Raw genomic sequence first — 19,093 nt, 5'->3', positions numbered from 1 at the left:
AAAGTTTGGAGTCAACTGCACTATCAATTTAGGAGTCTACAATTTCACCATGTTCAACCTGCAGATCGATGTGCCTCACAGAGTAGAGTCTAACATTCGCAACAGCAGATATACTTTTGAGTAGATGGGAAACTTTGCCCATGCTATGTCTTGCGGTGCATTCTGGGCGATTTTGGGACAAGGAGCGCTCTCTTTCAAGGAGTGAATGGGAGTCTATTGGGCACTAGTTCAAAAACCAAACACTAGCACTACTTTTGTCAACAAGAAGTACAACATTACAAATCTTTTCAGAGATGTGAGATAACTAACTTGCTATCTGTAGTATAGTTTAGCTGTGGAATCGTGACATTACATACTTTCGAGGAAAATAGGCACGTTTCTCGACATATACACTGACTTTGAGAAAGGATTGCATGACGATTAGCTTAGCCACTGCATGACGTAGCATGACAACGTATATGCGATTGGTCAACAGTCTGCTGTGTGGGGCGTTATAAGTTCCTTCATTCATTGGATTCCTATCTCCTTTCTATAATGTCTCTGGCAACGGCAACATGCAATGCACCCTGGACTAAAGAGGCAGACAAATAGGAAAAATGTGCTAGACACTCAGTTAAATTACAAATTTCGAGGTAGGAATATCGCTAAAATATGATCAATGGCTCATTCGAGAGAAGACATTCCCGCCGAGTTATGACATCGACCATTCTTGAAATCTGCCATGTATGATAGAGATTTCCGTGATCTGAAAGTCGTATTCCTAATAACTCCCAGTGTAGTGAGAGTGACTTTATCACGGTTCTACGTCATACCGGACGGATTTCTACCTGCCTGAATGCCAATAACTCAGTTACACATGATCACATGAAATGACCCAGGGAATCGATAGAATATAACTCAGAGATGCACAAAAGCAATATAACATTCAAAATGGTGGAACCTTTTCTTTAATATTGTGAAACATGATTTGCTAGATTGCAAGAATGTTTTCTGTGTAGTATGAATTTAATGTTCCTGAATGGGAAACTACAGTAATGGATCTATTGTTATTTGCTCTTATTCAGTTTGTTGGTCTAGTACTTAGTTACTTAGAAAATATAACCATTGTGCTAATCACTATCTAATGCTTCCATTGTATTCCATGTGTTCCTATTGAGGGCCTCACATTACATACCCACAGTGAAGGCATTATATTGCCCCACAGACACACAGTCATGCAATGCAACAGTTTATTGACGAGCCACAACATTGCTGTTATCTGTCAAAGTGTTACCATTGGTACTAATAAGTGTGAATGATTGTTTACACAGTATCTCTCAGAACAAAGACGACACATACACGAACCAATACAGTACAACTGTAGAAGCGTACCTCTCCCTAGATCATGTATGTGTCCCAAACAGCACCCTATTCCCTACGTAGTGAACTATTTTTGAGCAGAGATCATATAGTCTAGAAAACCTGACCCTAGGGTTGGGTTTTCGAGACGAGAGCTCATAGGAGGGCTCTGATCAAAAGTAGTGCACCACATAGGGAATAGGGTACCATGTGGCCGTGGTCAAAAGTAGTGCACCACATAGGGAATAGGGTACCATGTGGCCCTGGTCAAAAGTAGTGCACCACATAGGGAATAGGGTACCATGTGGCCCTGGTCAAAAGTAGTGCACCACATAGGGAATAGGGTACCATGTGGCCGTGGTCAAAAGTAGTGCACCACATAGGGAATAGGGTACCATGTGGCCCTGGTCAAAAGTAGTGCACCACATAGGGAATAGGGTACCATGTGGCCCTGGTCAAAAGTAGTGCACCACATAGGGAATAGGGTACCATGTGGTCCTGGTCAAAAGTAGTGCACCACATAGGGAATAGGGTACCATGTGGCCCTGGTCAAATGTTGTGCACCATGTAGGGAATAGGGTACCATGCGGCCCTGGTCAAAAGTAATCAGTGTTGGGGAAAAGTGAACTACATGTTGTTCAATGAATAAAATAAACTACATTTTGCAGTAGCTTGGTGGTAGTTAAAAATACATTACAATCTTGGTATTGTTTTCAGTAGTAAATAACTTTGCCATGTAGCGGTGTAGATAACTACTGGAACTGCACACTGCTTTTTAAACTAAAATAATATATGGGCGAAGTAGGCAAGAATATCCCTTTTTTTGGCATCAGACCTGCCTAATTCTCACTTAAAACATTATTTCTGTGTTTAAAACAGATAAATGACTAAATTCGATTAACAATAGTGATCTGTTCTTGCACTTTTATATTCTATGACATTTCAGATTTAGATAGGATACTTTTTCATTAAGTAGTTTGGATGAAGTGAACTACTTTTTCAAAGTAACTTTAAGTAAATTACAATTTTCTTAAGCGTAGTTTTAGTGTAGCTTAACTTCTTGCAGTGGGAAATAATTGGTAGCTTGGTAAACTCTCGTTTCAGAGTAGGTTCCTCAACACTGAAAGTAATGCAGTATGTAGGAAATAGGGTGCCATTCAATAGATCACAAGAAAACTGAATTCAATGACATAGGTTCGCATTGACTGAGCAACACAGAGACAGAAAGCACTATTTGCAGAGGATCCCTAATACCATATCCAGAAATACTGAAGGAAGGGGAACGGCTTCCCTTTATACAGACTTCTCTCTGGGTAGCTCTGGTCAAGGGTGTAAGTGTGTGATCCTTAGTGAAGGAACATGCACTAAAAAACCTGGACCAGAGCTACTCTGGAAAATTAAAACCCAAGGTTGCTTGCCTGCATTCCTTCTCTTCCTCCTCCTCCTCCTCTTCTCATGCCTGATGTTAACTGTTGCTTAAAGTGTGTGCTTAACAATTGCCCTTGGCAGGTTGACAGGCAGTCAGAGGGAGTGAAGAATACCTCCCTGACTCCCTTTCTCTTTAAGATACAACATAGATTACTTAGTTTTGGCACGCCTTTGTATAAATACGACAGGGTTGCCAAGATTCCAGTACACACCCAGCCACTGTCTAGTGAAAGCGTAACCTACTAATATCCCAGTAATGACCACCTAACCATGAAGCATGGACTGTTGACAAACTAACAAGCGTTGCTGAAATAAATCCACATCAAAAGTAACCCTCTTGGATGCCAAACACATAACACATAATAATTGCACTAAAAATGCAAAAATGTCCAGATAAATACATGTAGTTAGAGGTGAGAAGTGGGCATCAATGGATGTAGGCTGCTTCACTACAACTGTACTACTGACATACTTCAATCAGCAGCCTCAGTGTCATCCCTTTTCTCATTCAACCGCTGGGAACAGTATTACCAAATGCAGTGATATTGCCCAATAGCAAGTGGAGAAGGGGAAGGGGGCTGGGCTGTCTCCTAATGCTTTATAAACGCCCTGATACACCTTTCCTCAGATGCAAGTAACTAGTAAATATAACCAAACCTTAGTGAATAAATATTACTGATTTGCAAACCATTTAAAGTGTTTAACTACTTTGTGTGGGTGATCAACAGTGGACAATCAAACTTAACAGGTGAGTGTTTTTGAATCGATCTCTGGATATTACAGCGCAATTCAATTGACCTAAATACAGGTCCTTTAAACTCTCCAGATGTTAGTACCAGCCCAGTGTAGCTATTGCGTCAAACCAGCATATTCACGCACCACTAGCGTCATTATGCCAAACAGGAAGTTTTTTGTTTTGTTTACATTTTTGAACAAATCAGTTTGGTATTATTTTACCCCCGTTTTTTCTCCCCAATTACATGATATCCAATTGCGATCGTGCCTCACTCATCGCTGCAACCCCTGCGTTCGTGTGTTACTGGGTAGTGATGGGAACCGAGGTTTCAGAAGCGTTTGGGATTTTCACCAAATTTTGCCGATAAAGCTATTCATTAGGCTACATTGAGCTTTTTTTTAAAAATTTTTTTAAATACAATGCAGATTAGTGATATATGCTGGCCAACAATGAAAAGCAGCGTTTGTTCATATACAAGTATTTTCCTTGCAGTTGATAAAATCTCCGTGGCGCAGTGGTTAGTCTCGGGTTTTAGTAGCCTATTGTCAGTTACTGTTACACGTTCGCGCCTTCTATCGTGCTTCTTTTTTGCTGTCACTGTGAATCTATTGCATTATTCAGTCTAGAAGCTTATACTAAAACACATGTGCAGAAAGTGTGATGTCAAAACAAATGTCATATTTATTTGCATTCGCCAGCGTTATGATCTTTGAAACCCGACTCTACCTGCTGAGCTACCATGCAGGAGAAGCTCGTTGAAAAAATAAAATATGAACAAAAATATGAACACAACATGGAAAGTGTTGGTGTCATTTTACATGAACTGAAATAAAAGATCCCAGAAATGTTCCAAATGCACAACAAGCTTATTCCACTCAAATGTTGTGCCCAAATTTGTTTACACCCCTGTTAGTGAGCATTTCTTCTTTGCCAAAATAATCCATCCACCTGACAGGTGTGGCATATCAAGAAGCTGATATGCCACACTTGCATGATCATTACACAGGTGCACCTTGTGCTGGGGACATTAAAAGGCCATTCTAAAATGTGCAGTTTTGTCTCACAACAATGCCACAAATGTATCAAGCTTTGAGGGAAGTGCAATTGGCATGCTGACTGCAGGAATGTCCACCAGCATTTGTATTTATTTATTTTTAAATTTTACCCCTTTTTCTCCCCAATTTCGTGGTATCCAATTGTTGTAGTAGCTACTATCTTGTCTCATTGCTACAACTCCCGTACGGGCGTCCACCAGAATTGTTGCCAGATAATGTAATGTTAATTTATCTACCAAACCCCTCTCCAACGCCTTGTTAGAGAATTTGACAGTGCGTCAAACTGGCCTCACAACTGCAGACCACGTGTAACCACTCCAGCCCAGGACCTCCATTTCTGGCTTCTTCACCTGCAGGATCATCTGAGATCAACCACTCAGACAGCTGATGAAACTGTAGGTTTGCACAACTGAAGATTTCTGCACAAACTTCAGAAACCATTTCGAGGAAGCTCATCTGTGTGCTCGTCCACCTCACCAGGATCTTGACCTGACAACAGTTTGGCTTCAGTGGGCAAATGGTGACCTTCGATAGCAACTGGCATGCTGGAGAATATGCTCTTTACGTCTGAATAGTTGTTTCAACTGTAACGGCCAGATTGCAGACAAATGCAATTGTGTTCATTGTCTTTAGCTTATGCCTGCCTATACCATAACCCCACCATAACCCCTCTGTTCACAACGTTGACATCAGCAAACCGCTCACCCACACAACGCCATACACTTTATCAATGGCAATTTGAAAGCACAGGGATACCGTGAGGAGATCCTGAGGACCATTATCGTGTCACCTGCCGCCACCACCTCATGTTTCAGTGTGGTACCGTGTGGCTCAGTTGGTAGAGCATGGCACTTTCAATGCCCGGGTTGTGGGTGTGATTCCCACAGGGGACCAGTACCAATAAAAATGTGTGCACTCGCTACTGTAAGTCGCTCTGGATAAATCAAATCAAATCAAATTTTATTTGTCACATACACATGGTTAGCAGATGTTAATGTGAGTGTAGCGAAATGCTTGTGCTTCTAGTTCCGACAATGCAGTAATAACCAACGAGTAATCTAACTAACAATTCCAAAACTACTACCTTATAGACACAAGTGTAAGGGGATAAAGAATATGTACATAAAGATATATGAATGAGTGATGGTACAGAGCGGCATAGGCAAGATACAGTAGATGGTATTGAGTGCAGTATATACATATGAGATGAGTATGTAAACAAAGTGGCATAGTTAAAGTGGCTAGTGATACATGTATTACATAAAGATGCAGTAGATGATATAGAGTACAGTATATACATATACAGTGCCTTGCGAAAGTATTCGACCGACCTTTTGCCACATTTCAGGCTTCAAACATAAAGATATAAAACTGTATTTTTTTGTGAAGAATCAACAACAAGTGGGACACAATCATGAAGTGGAACGACATTTATTGGATATTTCAAACCTTTTTAACAAATCAAAAACTGAAAAATTGGGCGTGCAAAATTATTCAGCCCCTTTACTTTCAGTGCAGCAAACTCTCTCCAGGAGTTCAGTGAGGATCTCTGAATGATCCAATGTTGACCTAAATGACTAATGATGATAAATACAATCCACCTGTGTGTAACCAAGTCTCCGTATAAATGCACCTGCACTATGATAGTCTCAGAGGTCCGTTAAAAGCGCAGAGAGCATCATGAAGAACAAGGAACACACCAGGCAGGTCCGAGATACTGTTGTGAAGAAGTTTAAAGCCGGATTTGGATACAAAAAGATTTCCCAAGCTTTAAACATCCCAAGGAGCACTGTGCAAGCGATAATATTGAAATGGAAGGAGTATCAGACCACTGCAAATCTACCAAGACCTGGCCGTCCCTCTAAACTTTCAGCTCATACAAGGAGAAGACTGATCAGAGATGCAGCCAAGAGGCCAATGATCACTCTGGATGAACTGCAGAGATCTACAGCTGAGGTGGGAGACTCTGTCCATAGGACAACAATCAGTCGTATATTGCACAAATCTGGCCTTTATGGAAGAGTGGCAAGAAGAAAGCCATTTCTTAAAGATATCCATAAAAAGTGTTGTTTAAAGTTTGCCACAAGCCACCTGGGAGACACCAAACATGTGGAAGAAGGTGCTCTGGTCAGATGAAACCAAAATTGAACTTTTTGGCAACAATGCAAAACGTTATGTTTGGCGTAAAAGCAACACAGCTGAACACACCATCCCCACTGTCAAACATGGTGGTGGCAGCATCATGGGTTGGGCCTGCTTTTCTTCAGCAGGGACAGGGAAGATGGTTAAAATTGATGGGAAGATGGATGGAGCCAAATACAGGACCATTCTGGAAGAAAACCTGATGGAGTCTGCAAAAGACCTGAGACTGGGACGGAGATTTGTCTTCCAACAAGACAATGATCCAAAACATAAAGCAAAATCTACAATGGAATGGTTAAAAAATAAACATATCCAGGTGTTAGAATGGCCAAGTCAAAGTCCAGACCTGAATCCAATCGAGAATCTGTGGAAAGAACTGAAACTGCTGTTCACAAATGCTCTCCATCCAACCTCACTGAGCTCGAGCTGTTTTGCAAGGAGGAATGGGAAAAAAATTCAGTCTCTCGATGTGCAAAACTGATAGAGACATACCCCAAGCGACTTACAGCTAGAATCGCAGCAAAAGGTGGCGCTACAAAGTATTAACTTAAGGGGGCTGAATAATTTTGCACTCCCAATTTTTCAGTTTTTGATTTGTTAAAAAAGTTTGAAATATCCAATAAATGTCGTTCCACTTCATGATTGTGTCCCACTTGTTGTTGATTCTTCACAAAAAAATACAGTTTTATATCTTTATGTTTGAAGCCTGAAATGTGGCAAAAGGTCGCAAAGTTCAAGGGGGCCGAATACTTTCGCAAGGCACTGTACATATGAGATGAATAATGTAGGGTATGTAAACATTATATTAGGTAGCATTGTTTAAAGTGGCTAGTGATATATTTTACATCATTTCCCATCAATTCCCATTATTAAAGTGGCTGGAGTTGAGTCAGTGTGTTGGCAGCAGCCACTCAATGTTAGTGGTGGCTGTTTAACAGTCTGATGGCCTTGAGATAGAAGCTGTTTTTCATTCTCTCGGTCCCAGCGAGCATCTCCTAAATGACTAAACATTTTACAAATAAAATAATGCAAGGCCCCATGTCACAAGGATCTGTACACAATTCCTGGAAGCGGAAAATGGCCCAGTTCTTCCATGGCCTGCATACTCACCAGACATGGTACCCATTGAGCATGTTTGGGATGCTCTGGATCTAGGTGTATGGCAGGGTGTTCCAGTTCCAGACGATATCCAGCCACTTCACACAGCCGTTGAAGAGGAGTGGAACAGCATTACACAGGCCACAATCAACAGCCTGATCCACTCTATGCGAAGGAGATGTGTCCTGAAGCAAATGGTTGTCTAACCAAATACTGACTGGTTTGTGATCCACACCAGTACTTTTTTTTAAAGGAATCTGTGGCCACCAGATGCATATCTGTATTCCCAGTCATGTGAAATCCATAGATTCGAGCCTAATGAATTTATTTCAATTTACTGATTTCCTTAAATGAACTGTAACTCTGGACAATATTTGAAATTGTTGCATGTTTTGTTTATTTTTGTAAGTACATTGTAGGCACTCGTTGTTTGAAAGCAACTTGGAATCGAAGAAAGCACCAGAACCACAACGTAATCCGTAGGATCTTGCTTCTGATGTCATTCATCATGTGATGTTACTTTGAAGCGAGCATCGGTACATACACAGTAACTATCTAGGCCAAAGGCCGGCAGGTGGCGATATTGAGTCTTTTCCATCTTACCGTCCAAACGCATAGTAAATCAAATGCAATTTTATTGGTCACAAACACATATTTAGCAGATGTTATTACGGGTGTAGCGAAATGCTTATGTTCCTGGCTCCAACAGTGCATTAGTATCTAACAATTTACAACAATATACACAAATCTAAAAGTAAAAGAATGGAATTAAGAAATGGATAGTTTTAGATCGAGCAATGTCGGAGTGGCATTGACTAAAATATAGTAAAATAGAATACAGTATATACATATGAGATGAGTAAAGCAGGATGTAAACATTATTAAAGTGACCAGTGTTCCATAATTAAAGTGGCCAGTGATTCTAAGTCTATGTATGTAGGGCAGCAGCCTCTAAGGTGCAGGGTTGCGTAACCAGGTGGAAGCCGGCTAGTGATGGCTATGTACCAGTCTGAAGGCCTTGAGATAGAAGCTGTTTTTCAGTCTCTCGGTCCCAGCTTTGATGCACCAGCTTTGATGCACTTGCCTTCTGGATGATAGCAGGGTGAACAGGCCGTGGCTTGGGTGGCTGATGTCCTTAATGATCTTTCTGGCCTTCCTGTGACATCGGGTGCTGTAGGTGTCCTGGAGGGCAGGTAGTTTGCCCCCCGTGATGTATTGGACTGACCGTACCACCCTCTGGAGAGCCCTGTGGTTGCGGGTGGTGCAGTTGCCATACCAGGACGGCGATACAGCCTGACAGGATGCTCTCAATTGTGCATCTGTAAAAGTTTTAGGGGCCAAGCCAAATTTCTTCAGCCACCTGAGGTTGAAAAGGGGCTGTTGCACCTTCTTCACCACACTGTCTGTGTGGGTGGACCATTTCAGATTGGCAGTGATGTGTATGCCGAGGTACTTACAATCTTTCCACCTTCTCCACTGTGGTCCCATCGATGTGGATAGGGGCATGCTCCCTCTGCTGTTTCCTGAAGCCCAAGATCAGCTCCTTTGTTTTGTTGACGTTGATTGAGAGGTTGTTTTCATGACACCACACTCTGAGGGCCCTCACCTCCTCCCTGTATGCTGTCTCATCATTGTTGGTAATCAGACCTACTACTTTTGTGTCATTTGCAAACTTGATGATTGAGTTGGAGGCGTGCGTGGTCACGCAGTCGTGGGTGAACAGGGAGTACAGGAGGGGGCTGAGAACGCACCCTTGTGGGGCCCCTGTGTTGAGGATCAGCGAAGTGGATGTTTTGTTGCCCACCTTCACCGCCTGAGGGCGGCCCGTCAGGAAGTCCAGGACCCAGTTGTTACCAATAAAACATTTGATTTGATTTGAACTTGGAGGGTACTATAGTGTTGAAGGCTGAGCTATAGTCAATGAACAGCATTCTAACATAGGTATTCCACTTGTCCAGATTGTATAGGGCAATGTGCAGTGCAATGGCGATTGCATTGTGAGTCTCTGATCCACCTCTACGTAGAGGACACCATTCTGTATACTTCTGGCCCTTCTTTGGACACTGTGTTAACAACCCTCCAGGCGAGCTTCAATGCCATACAACTCTCCTTCCGTGGCCTCCAATTGCTCTTAAACACAAGTAAAACTAAATGCATGCTCTTCAACCGATCGCTGCCTGCACCTGCCCGCCTGTCCAACATCACTACTCTGGACGGCTCTGACTTAGAATATGTGGACAACTACAAATATCTAGGTGTCTGGTTAGACTGTAAACTCTCCTTCCAGACTCACATCAAACATAGCCAATCCAAAGTTAAATCTAGAATTGGCTTCCTATTTCGCAACAAAGCATCCTTCAGTCATGCTGCCAAACATACCCTTGTAAAACTGACCATCCTACCAATCCTCGACTTCGGCGATGTCATTTACAAAATAGCCTCCAATACCCTACTCAATAAATTGGATGCAGTCTATCACAGTGCCATCCGTTTTGTCACCAAAGCCCCATATACTACCCACCACTGCGACCTATACACTCTCGTTGGCTGGCCCTCGCTTCATACTCGTCGCCAAACCCACTGGCTCCAGGTCATCTACAAGACCCTGCTAGGTAAAGTCCCCCCTTATCTCAGCTCGCTGGTCACCATAGCAGCACCCACCTGTAGCACGTGCGCTAGCAGGTATATCTCTCTGGTCACCCCCAAAACCAATTCTTCCTTTGTTCGACTCTCCTACCTCTGCTGCCAATGACTGGAACGAACTACAAAAATCTCTGAAACTGGAAACACTTATCTCCCTCACTAGCTTTAGGCACCAGCTGTCAGAGCAGCTCACAGATTACTGCACCTGTACATAGCCCATCTATAATTTAGCCCTAACAACTACCTCTTCCCCTACTGTATTTCTTTATTTTGCTCCTTTGCACCCCATTATTTCTATCTCTACTTTGCACATTCTTCCACTGCAAATCAACCTTTCCAGTGTTTTACTTGCTATATTGTATTCACTTCGCCACGTGACCTTTTTTTGCCTTTACCTCCCTTATCTCACCTCATTTGCTCACATTGTATATAGACTTATTTTTTTATTGTATTAGTGACTGTATGTTTGTTTATTCCATGTGTAACTCTCGAACTGCTTTGCTTTATCTTGGCCAGGTCGCAATTGTAAATGAGAACTTGTTCTCAACTTGCCTACCTGGTTAAATAAAGGTGAAATAAAATAAAAAATAAAAATTGTCTGTGGATCTATTGGGGCGGTAAGCAAATTGAAGTGGGTCTAGGGTATCAGGTAAGGTAGAGGTGATATGATCCTTAACTTGCCTCAAAGTACTTCATAATGACAAGTGAGTGCTACAGGGCGATAGTTTTGAGTTCAGTTACCTTAGCTGTCTTGTGTACACGGACAATGGTGGACATCTTAAAGTAAGTGGACAGCAGACTAGGATAGGGAAAGATTTTAAATGCCCGTAAACACTCCAGCCAGCTGGTCTGCACATGCTCTGAGGACACGGCTAGGGATGCGGTCTGGGCCGGCAGCCTTGTGAGGGTTAAGACTCTTAAATGTCTTATTCACGTCAGCCACGGAGAAAGTGAGCCCACAGTCCTTGGGAGCGGGCAACGTCGGTGGCACTGTGTTATCCTCAAAGCGGGCACAGAAGGTGTTTAGCTTGTCCGGGAGAAAGTGTCGGTGTCTATCGGCGTCGGTGTCGGTGTCTGCGACCTGACTGGTATTCCCTTTGTAATCCGTGATTGGCAGTAGACCCTGCCACATACTTTTCGTGTCTGAACTGTTGAATTGCGAACTGTTTTGATTGCCTTACGGAGAGAATAACTACACTGTTTCTATTCAACCACATTCCCAGTCACCTTGCCATGGTTAAATGCGGTTGTTTGCGCTTTCAGTTTTGCGCAAATGCTCCAGTCTATCCATTGTTTTTGGTTTGGGTAGGTTTTAATAGCCACAGTGGGAACAACATTGCCTAAACACTTCCTGATGAGCTCAGTCACTTTGTCCAGTCACTTTGTCCGTGTATGGTTCCCAATGTTATTCTTGATGAATTAAGCAATAAAGTGTTAAACAAATCAACATATATTTTTTATTCTTCAAAGTAGCCATCCTTTGCCTTGATGACAGCTTTGCACAGTCTTGGCATTCTCTCAACCAGCTTCACCTGGAATGCTTTTCCAACCGTCTTGAAGGAGTTTCCCAAATATGCTGAGCACTTGTTGGTTGCTTTTCCTTCCCTTTGCGGTCCAAACCATCTCAGGTCGGGTGATTGTGGAGGCCAGGTCATCTGACGCGGCACTCCATCACTCTCCTTCTTCGTCAAACAGCCCTTACAAAGCCTGGAGGTTTGTTCGGTCATTGTCCTGTTGAAAAACAAATGATAGTCCACAAACCAGATGGGATGGCGTATCACTGCAGAATGCTGTGGTAGCCATGCTGGTTAAGTGTGCCTTGAATCCTAAATAAATCACTGACAGTGTCACCAGCAAAGCACCCCCAAACTATCACACCTCCTCCTTAATGCTTCACGGTGGGAACCACACATGCGGAGATAATCCGTTCACCTACTCTGTGTCTCATAAAGACACTGTGGATGGAACCAAAAATCTCAAATTTGAAATCATCAGACCAAAGGACAGATTTCCACAGGTCCAATGTCCATTGCTCGTGTTTCTTGGCCCTTTGCAAGTTTCTTCTTCTTATTGGTGTCCGAAAGCCTGATTTTCAAGCAGTCTCCTCTGGACAATTGATGTTGAGATGTGTCTGTTACTTGAATTCTGAAGCATTTATTAGGGTTGCAATTTCTGAGGCTGTTAACTCTAATGAACATCCTCTGCAGAAAAGGTAACTTACTTTCCTATGGCACTCCTAATGAGAGCCAGTTTCATCATAGCGCTTCATGGTTTTTGCGACTGCACCCTTTGCTTATTTAAGCTGTTCTTGCCATAATATGGACTTGGTCTTTTACCAAATAGGGCTATCTTCTGTATACCCCCCTACATTGTCACAACACAACTGATTGGCTGAAACACATTAAGAAGGAAAGAAATTCCACAAATTAACTTTTAACAAGGCACACCTGTTAATTGAAATGCATTCCAGGTGACTACCTCATGAATCTGGTTGAGAGAATGCCAAGAGTGTGCAAAGCTGTCATCAAGGCAAAGGGTGGCTGCTTTGAAGAATCTCAAATATAAAATATATTTTAATTTGTTTAACTCTTTTTTTTCTTACTACATGAGTCAACATGTGTTATTTCCTGGTTTTGATGTCCACTATTTCATTCTACAATGTAGAACATTTTAAAAAATAAAGAAAAATCCTTGACTGAGTATGTGTGTCTAAACATCTGACTGGTACTGTAGATACAGTGCCTTGCAAAAATATTCACCCCCATTGACGTTTTTCCTATTTTGTTGCATTAAAACCTGAAATTTAAATGGATCTTTAGTTGGATTTCATGTAATGGACGTACACAAAATAGTCCAAATTGGTGAAGTGAAATGAAAAAAAAACTTGTTTCAAAAACCCACGGACCATGCAAGGAAGGCATTAGTCAGAAAGGCAACAAAGATAACCCTGAAGGAGCTGCAAAGCTCCACAGCGGAGATTGGAGTATCTGGCCATAGGACCACTTTAAGCCATACACTCCACAGAGCTGGACTTTACAGAAGAGTGGCCAGAAAAAAAGCCATTGCTTAAATAAAAAAATAAGCAAACATGTTTGGTGTTCGCCAAAAGGAATGTGGGAGACTCCCCAAACATATGGAAGAAGGTACTCTGGTCAGATGAGACTAAAATTGAGCTTTTTGGCCATCAAGGAAAACACCATGTCTGGTACAAACCCAACACCTTGCATCACCTCAAGAACACCATCCCCACAGTGAAGCATGGTGGTGGCACCATCATGCTGTGGGGATGTTTTTCATCGGCAGGGACTGAGAAACTGGTCAGAATTTAAGAAATGATCGATGGCACTAAATACAGGTAAATTCTTGAGGAATCCTGTTTCAGTCTTCCAGAGATTTGAGACGGGGGTTGGGGATGGGGGTTCACCTTCCAGCAGGACAATGACCCTAAGCATACTGCTAAAGCAACACTCGAGTGGTTTAAGGGGAAACATTTAAATGTCTTGGAATGGCCTAGTCAAAGCCCAGACCTCAATCCAATTGAGAATCTGTGGTATGACTTAAAGATTGTGGTACACCAGCGGAACCCATCCAACTTGAAGGAGTTGGAGCAGTTTTGCCTTGAAGAATGGGCAAAAATCCCAGTGCCAAGCTTATAGAGACATACCCCAAGAGACTTGCAGCTTGTAATTGCTGCAAAAGGTGGCTCTGCCAAGTATTGACTTTGGGGGGGTGAATAGTTATGCATGTTCAAGTTGGCTTTTTTTGTCTTATTTCTTGTTTGTTTCACAAGAGAAAATATTTTGCATCTTCAATGTGGTAGGCATGTTGTGTAAGTCAAATGATACAAACCCCCCCAAAATTAATTTTCATTCCAGGTTGTAAGGCAACATAATAGGAAAAATGCCAAGGGGGTGAATACTTTCGCAAGCCACTGTATGTAGCAAGGAAGAGAGTGATAATTTCCTTAGACACCGAGAGGGAGGGGGCAGAGAAGGAGAGCAAGAGTGAACATGTTCTGTACTCGTGAGGTATTACTGATGTCCTGAGAGGATTTTTTTTTTATACCGCCAGGTAAAAGATTAGCTTAGGAGAGTCAAAAGGGCATCCTAGCTTGTAAACAACATTTGGCCTAGTTGTCTCAAACTGCCTATTCAGCACCAAGACTATCTACAGGTCTGGAAACTGGTTTGGGTTTAATGGTGTTTGGTTTACTTGGCCATAGTTTGAAACCAAAACAGAAGGTTTGAAAATACAGAAATGGGTTTCAAGATCACGACTAGCCTCTTTAACACCACTAGGATTAACTGCGCTGCTATAAATACAAAACAGTTTTTTATCAACATTTACAGATTATGTTGGCTTGTGTAACTTCTCTCACATGGTTGGATTGAATAGAATGTTGGAATTTCAGTGGGAACCGGCGAACAGTTTCTCCAACGAAGGGTTTGGAAGGCATCATGTCTTTAAAAAAACACTTCTGAAAAATGTTTTGATTGCTACGCCTCTTCCTCTCTGCACTAGTGTGAGGCTTGGCAGAGGCTTCTGTTATGGTCTGCCTCCCACATTACACTCTGTTCCCTATGTAGTGCTCTAGGCCGAATAGCGTGCCATTTGTGATGTAGCCGTAGAGTCCGGATGCTGTTCTGATGGAAGCCTGCCCAGACACCCAAAACTCTGTGTTAAATTAATCGCTTCCTTTTAAAAATTACCCTGGAGAGGCACATCTCAAACCTGTACATAGATCAGATCCAAAGGATATTGTTATGGCTGTACAGCGGAGAGAGTGAGACACAGGAATATGGTGTGAGGCAGAAAGCGAGAGAGAGAGTAGTGTGTTTGTGTGTGAAGGGAGCTATGGAAGCTGTGCAGTGTCAGTAGCTTCTTGTGTGTTGGCCAAGCCCAGTAAGCCCACCACGGAGGAAGAGCCTGACTCCTTTACCAGCCTCGCCTGCCTGCCCGCCCTGCCTTGACTGCTTGTCCTGCCTTGGCCTTGCTGGACACAAAGGCCCTGTCTGTTTACCATCTGATTTGATTTGCATGCACAGCAGAGCCCACACAATCCCACCAAATTAGCATCATGGTTCACAGCAGCATGATCTCTAGACAGCAGCTTGATTTAATTTTTCGCCCACTCCCTACCTCTGTCAAAATAGCCGGCGACTCTCATTTGAGTTTATTCTGGTTTAAAATACTTTGAAAACTGTAGCTGTAGCTAGGGCCTGGTCTACTGCTGTGTTCTCGTCTTAAAACAGTGTCATACATCAATCCCTACAAGAGGGCAACATGGATGTTGTATTTTAGTCATCTGTCATTCCTTTGTGTAAAAATCAGGTGGTCATGGCTAACTATGTGCAGTGGAAGGTTGGTAAACAACTCCTGGTAAACAACTCCTGGAAACCACCTGTCAAACACTTGAGGAGTTCCCTTCTTCAAGTTGTTTTGGAGATGTTTAGATCCGTAGAAGTATCATACAAAGGTTGGGAAGGAAAGCATGGTACCTATACGATCCAGACCTGGGGTCAAATACTATACATTTAAAAAAAAAATGTTTTAATAACTTTTCAATTATTTCGAAGTAAGTTTTTAGATATTTATTTGAAAAGACAAGTAGTTGAATATTGAATATATCAGAAAATACTCAAATGCACTGTTGAACGAGAGTCTTGTTTTCTCAGTGTTAAGTTAAGTTCGGCGATGTCATTTACAAAATAGCCTCCAATACCCTACTCAATAAATTGGATGCAGTCTATCACAGTGCCATCCGTTTTGACACCAAAGCCCCATATACTACCCACCACTGCGACCTGTACGCTCTCGTTGGCTGGCCCTCGCTTCATACTCGTCGCCAAACCCACTGGCTCCAGGTCATCTACAAGACCCTGCTAGGTAAAGTCCCCCCTTATCTCAGCTCGCTGGTCACCATAGCAGCACCCACCCGTAGCACGCGCTCCAGCAGGTATGTATCTCTGGTCACCCCCAAAACCAATTCCGCCTCTCCTTCCAGTTCTCTGCTGCCAATGACTGGAACGAACTACAAAAATCTCTGAAACTGGAAAAACTTATCTCCCTCACTAGCTTTAAGCACCAACTGTCAGAGCAGCTCACAGATTACTGCACCTGTAGCCCATCTATAATTTAGCCCAAACAACTACCTCTTCCCCTACTGTATTTATTTATTTATTTTGCTCCTTTGCACCCCATTATTTCTCTCTCTATTTTGCACATTCTTCCACTGCAAATCTACCATTCCAGTGTTTAACTTGCTATATTGTATTTACTTCGCCACCATGGCCTTTTTTTTGCCTTTACCTCCCTTATCTCACCTCATTTGCTCACATTGTATATAGACTTATTTTTCTATTGTATTATTGACTGTATGTTTGTTTACTCCATGTGTAACTGTGTCGTTGTATGTGTCGAACTGCTTTGCTTTATCTTGGCCAGGTTGCAGTTGTAAATTAGAACTTGTTCTCAACTTGCTTACCTGGTTAAATAAAGGTGAAATAAAAAATGTACGTAATAACATGATATCAAAACAAAATGTACAGGGATCAGGAAGGTATGTGTGTTTTGTTATATGAAACTTCCTCTCAAACACAGAGGAACGCTCCACCACTGGTTGAAGCAGTCGGCATATATCTAAATTAACAGTCCTCTCTCTCTCTCTCTCTCTCTCTGTCTCTGTCTCTGTCTCTCTCAGCTTCTTCAACTGAAAGACATGGATGACATCCAAGTTTTACCAAAAGCACCCCTGCTTGTTGACAGGGAATTGCCAGTAAGTAAACTCATGATCATTTGTATGATCATACATTTGATTTGCATGTACTATAGACAATGGTTTATTTGTCTGAGCAAAATGTTGTTTAAACTTTGTTATATGACAACTGAACTCCATAGATAAATGCTGACTGTTTAGCTGTCAGAAACAGTCTGAAATGTTTTTACTATATCGTGATACTGGTCCTTTATGGATACCTTTCTTCATATTTAAAACACAATGCAGCCCATAGGACAATTACTTCTATTCTCTATTTCATCATATCTTATTGGCAAAACTTCACTCTCTATAACTGTTGTCTCTGTCATTTCTAGGGGTTGAGAGCAGCTGTTGCGCAACTTGTGATAAAGGTATGTCCCTATGGTGCACATGTAGATATCCATCAAAATCTACAAATGTTGACATAATCCACAGGTTTCAGTGTAGAGTAGTCAGATTAATGTCCACATGGATTAGGTTGGGATATTTTAGTGATGTGAAAGGAAAATTATTGATGAATCATCTTGCAGTACTTAGGTGTTTCTGGTGGAAGTTTTGCATACATTTAGGTCTCTTTGATACTGACAGATGATGTTAGATGACTACTGCATTAATGTTTTATCTGTAGCCCTTTGTGTAATCTAAAGAGGGAAAAGTATCATTTAATTTTGAGCACACTGTAGTATGAATGTGTATGTTGACTTGACATACAGCTAGCAGCATACTTACTGCATACCAACTACATACATCCAGGACCGTGGACTGCACCACTGGGAACCCACTACCTAACAATCAATGCTTTCATTCTTAACTTGTCAAAGTACCTTATAAACATCCTACCACATGCCAATATCCTGAAACTGATTATACTGCATGTCGACCTGAGAAGTTTCAGAGGTGGCAGAGGGATTTTGCCTGCAGCTAACCATCTCGTGCAAACCGACCCTCACGCCTGCTGGGATTAGTCAACTCAGGTTTCCAGGGCAAGCGTTTAATATCGCTTTGTGTCTTAGAGCCCTACTGACGTAGGTAGAGGAGGGACACCTCAGCCACCTGTCCCGTTCCCAGGCTGCCTCCCCTCCCCCTTAAGCTCAAGCACACAAGTTACACATGTATCCCTCCTCCTCCTTTCTCCTCTCCCCCCTCCTCTAGCTAGCTCAATGAGATTAGCTCAGCATGTGTCTATATCAAACTGCCACCAAATAAGCCATGGTTACCTAGACGACACTGCCGTCAGATGTTTACCTCAGGTCATGTACATAGGTTATGTGAACCTGGAGGGAAGCCTTGGTTGAACTGGATTTGACTACATCGTTGACTCTTATTGCGTCCCGAATGGCAACATATTCCCTACGCAGTGTACTACTTTTGACCAGAGCCCAAATTCATTTGGTAAAAATGTGTGCACTATGTAGGGGATAGGTTGCCATTTGGGACAGAAATCCTCAGGGTCTTAACCTGGACCTAACTACCTTCCTTGTAAGAGTTGTTTTGGTCAGTGTATGGGGTTTATGACGCCAGGATTCCTCCCCTATTCCACTGGCAATATTATTTTATTGGTAACCACTCATACTTGCAGTATCAGTAGTCTAGGCCTATGAAATTGAACGTGCCGCAAACAAAATTGCACCTAGGAGCCAATAGTCTATCTTATCTTTGGAATAGTAGACTAAAGATAATCTCCCCACACTGATAACATTGAGATATGAAACAATGTATTTGTACGGTATCTTATAACGATACTGAGTTAATTTTCAATCTATTGAAACATTGCCACACAGACATACCTAACAGAATGACTTAAAACACCATAATGGCTTCAGATGTGATTATGCCAGTGCTATTACAAAAAATGTCTTTATTTTTCTCTTTCTTGACTGCCTGATATGTCATCAA

The 19,093-nt window shown here is 42.2% G+C and overlaps 1 protein-coding gene across 1 annotated transcript in view; it reads left to right on the top strand.

Annotated features, from left to right (window-relative positions):
• Nucleotides 1-3,307: 3,307 nt before the first annotated feature.
• LOC139392358 (protein NDRG1-like) overlaps nt 3,308-19,093 on the top strand; it is a 24,687-nt gene continuing 8,901 nt past the window's right edge. The window contains exons 1-3 of the mRNA XM_071140291.1: nt 3,308-3,514; nt 17,141-17,215; nt 17,533-17,568. Of these exons, the coding sequence (XP_070996392.1) occupies nt 17,159-17,215; nt 17,533-17,568 (93 nt within the window). The 5' untranslated portion in view covers nt 3,308-3,514; nt 17,141-17,158. The remainder of the gene's footprint in view (nt 3,515-17,140; nt 17,216-17,532; nt 17,569-19,093) is intronic.

Source organism: Oncorhynchus clarkii, chromosome 32 (genome assembly GCF_045791955.1).
Source record: "Oncorhynchus clarkii lewisi isolate Uvic-CL-2024 chromosome 32, UVic_Ocla_1.0, whole genome shotgun sequence".
Taxonomy (NCBI): Eukaryota; Metazoa; Chordata; class Actinopteri; order Salmoniformes; family Salmonidae; genus Oncorhynchus; species Oncorhynchus clarkii.
The sequence above is the reverse complement of the archived record's forward strand: the minus strand, read 5'-3'. Positions and strand labels throughout refer to the sequence as shown.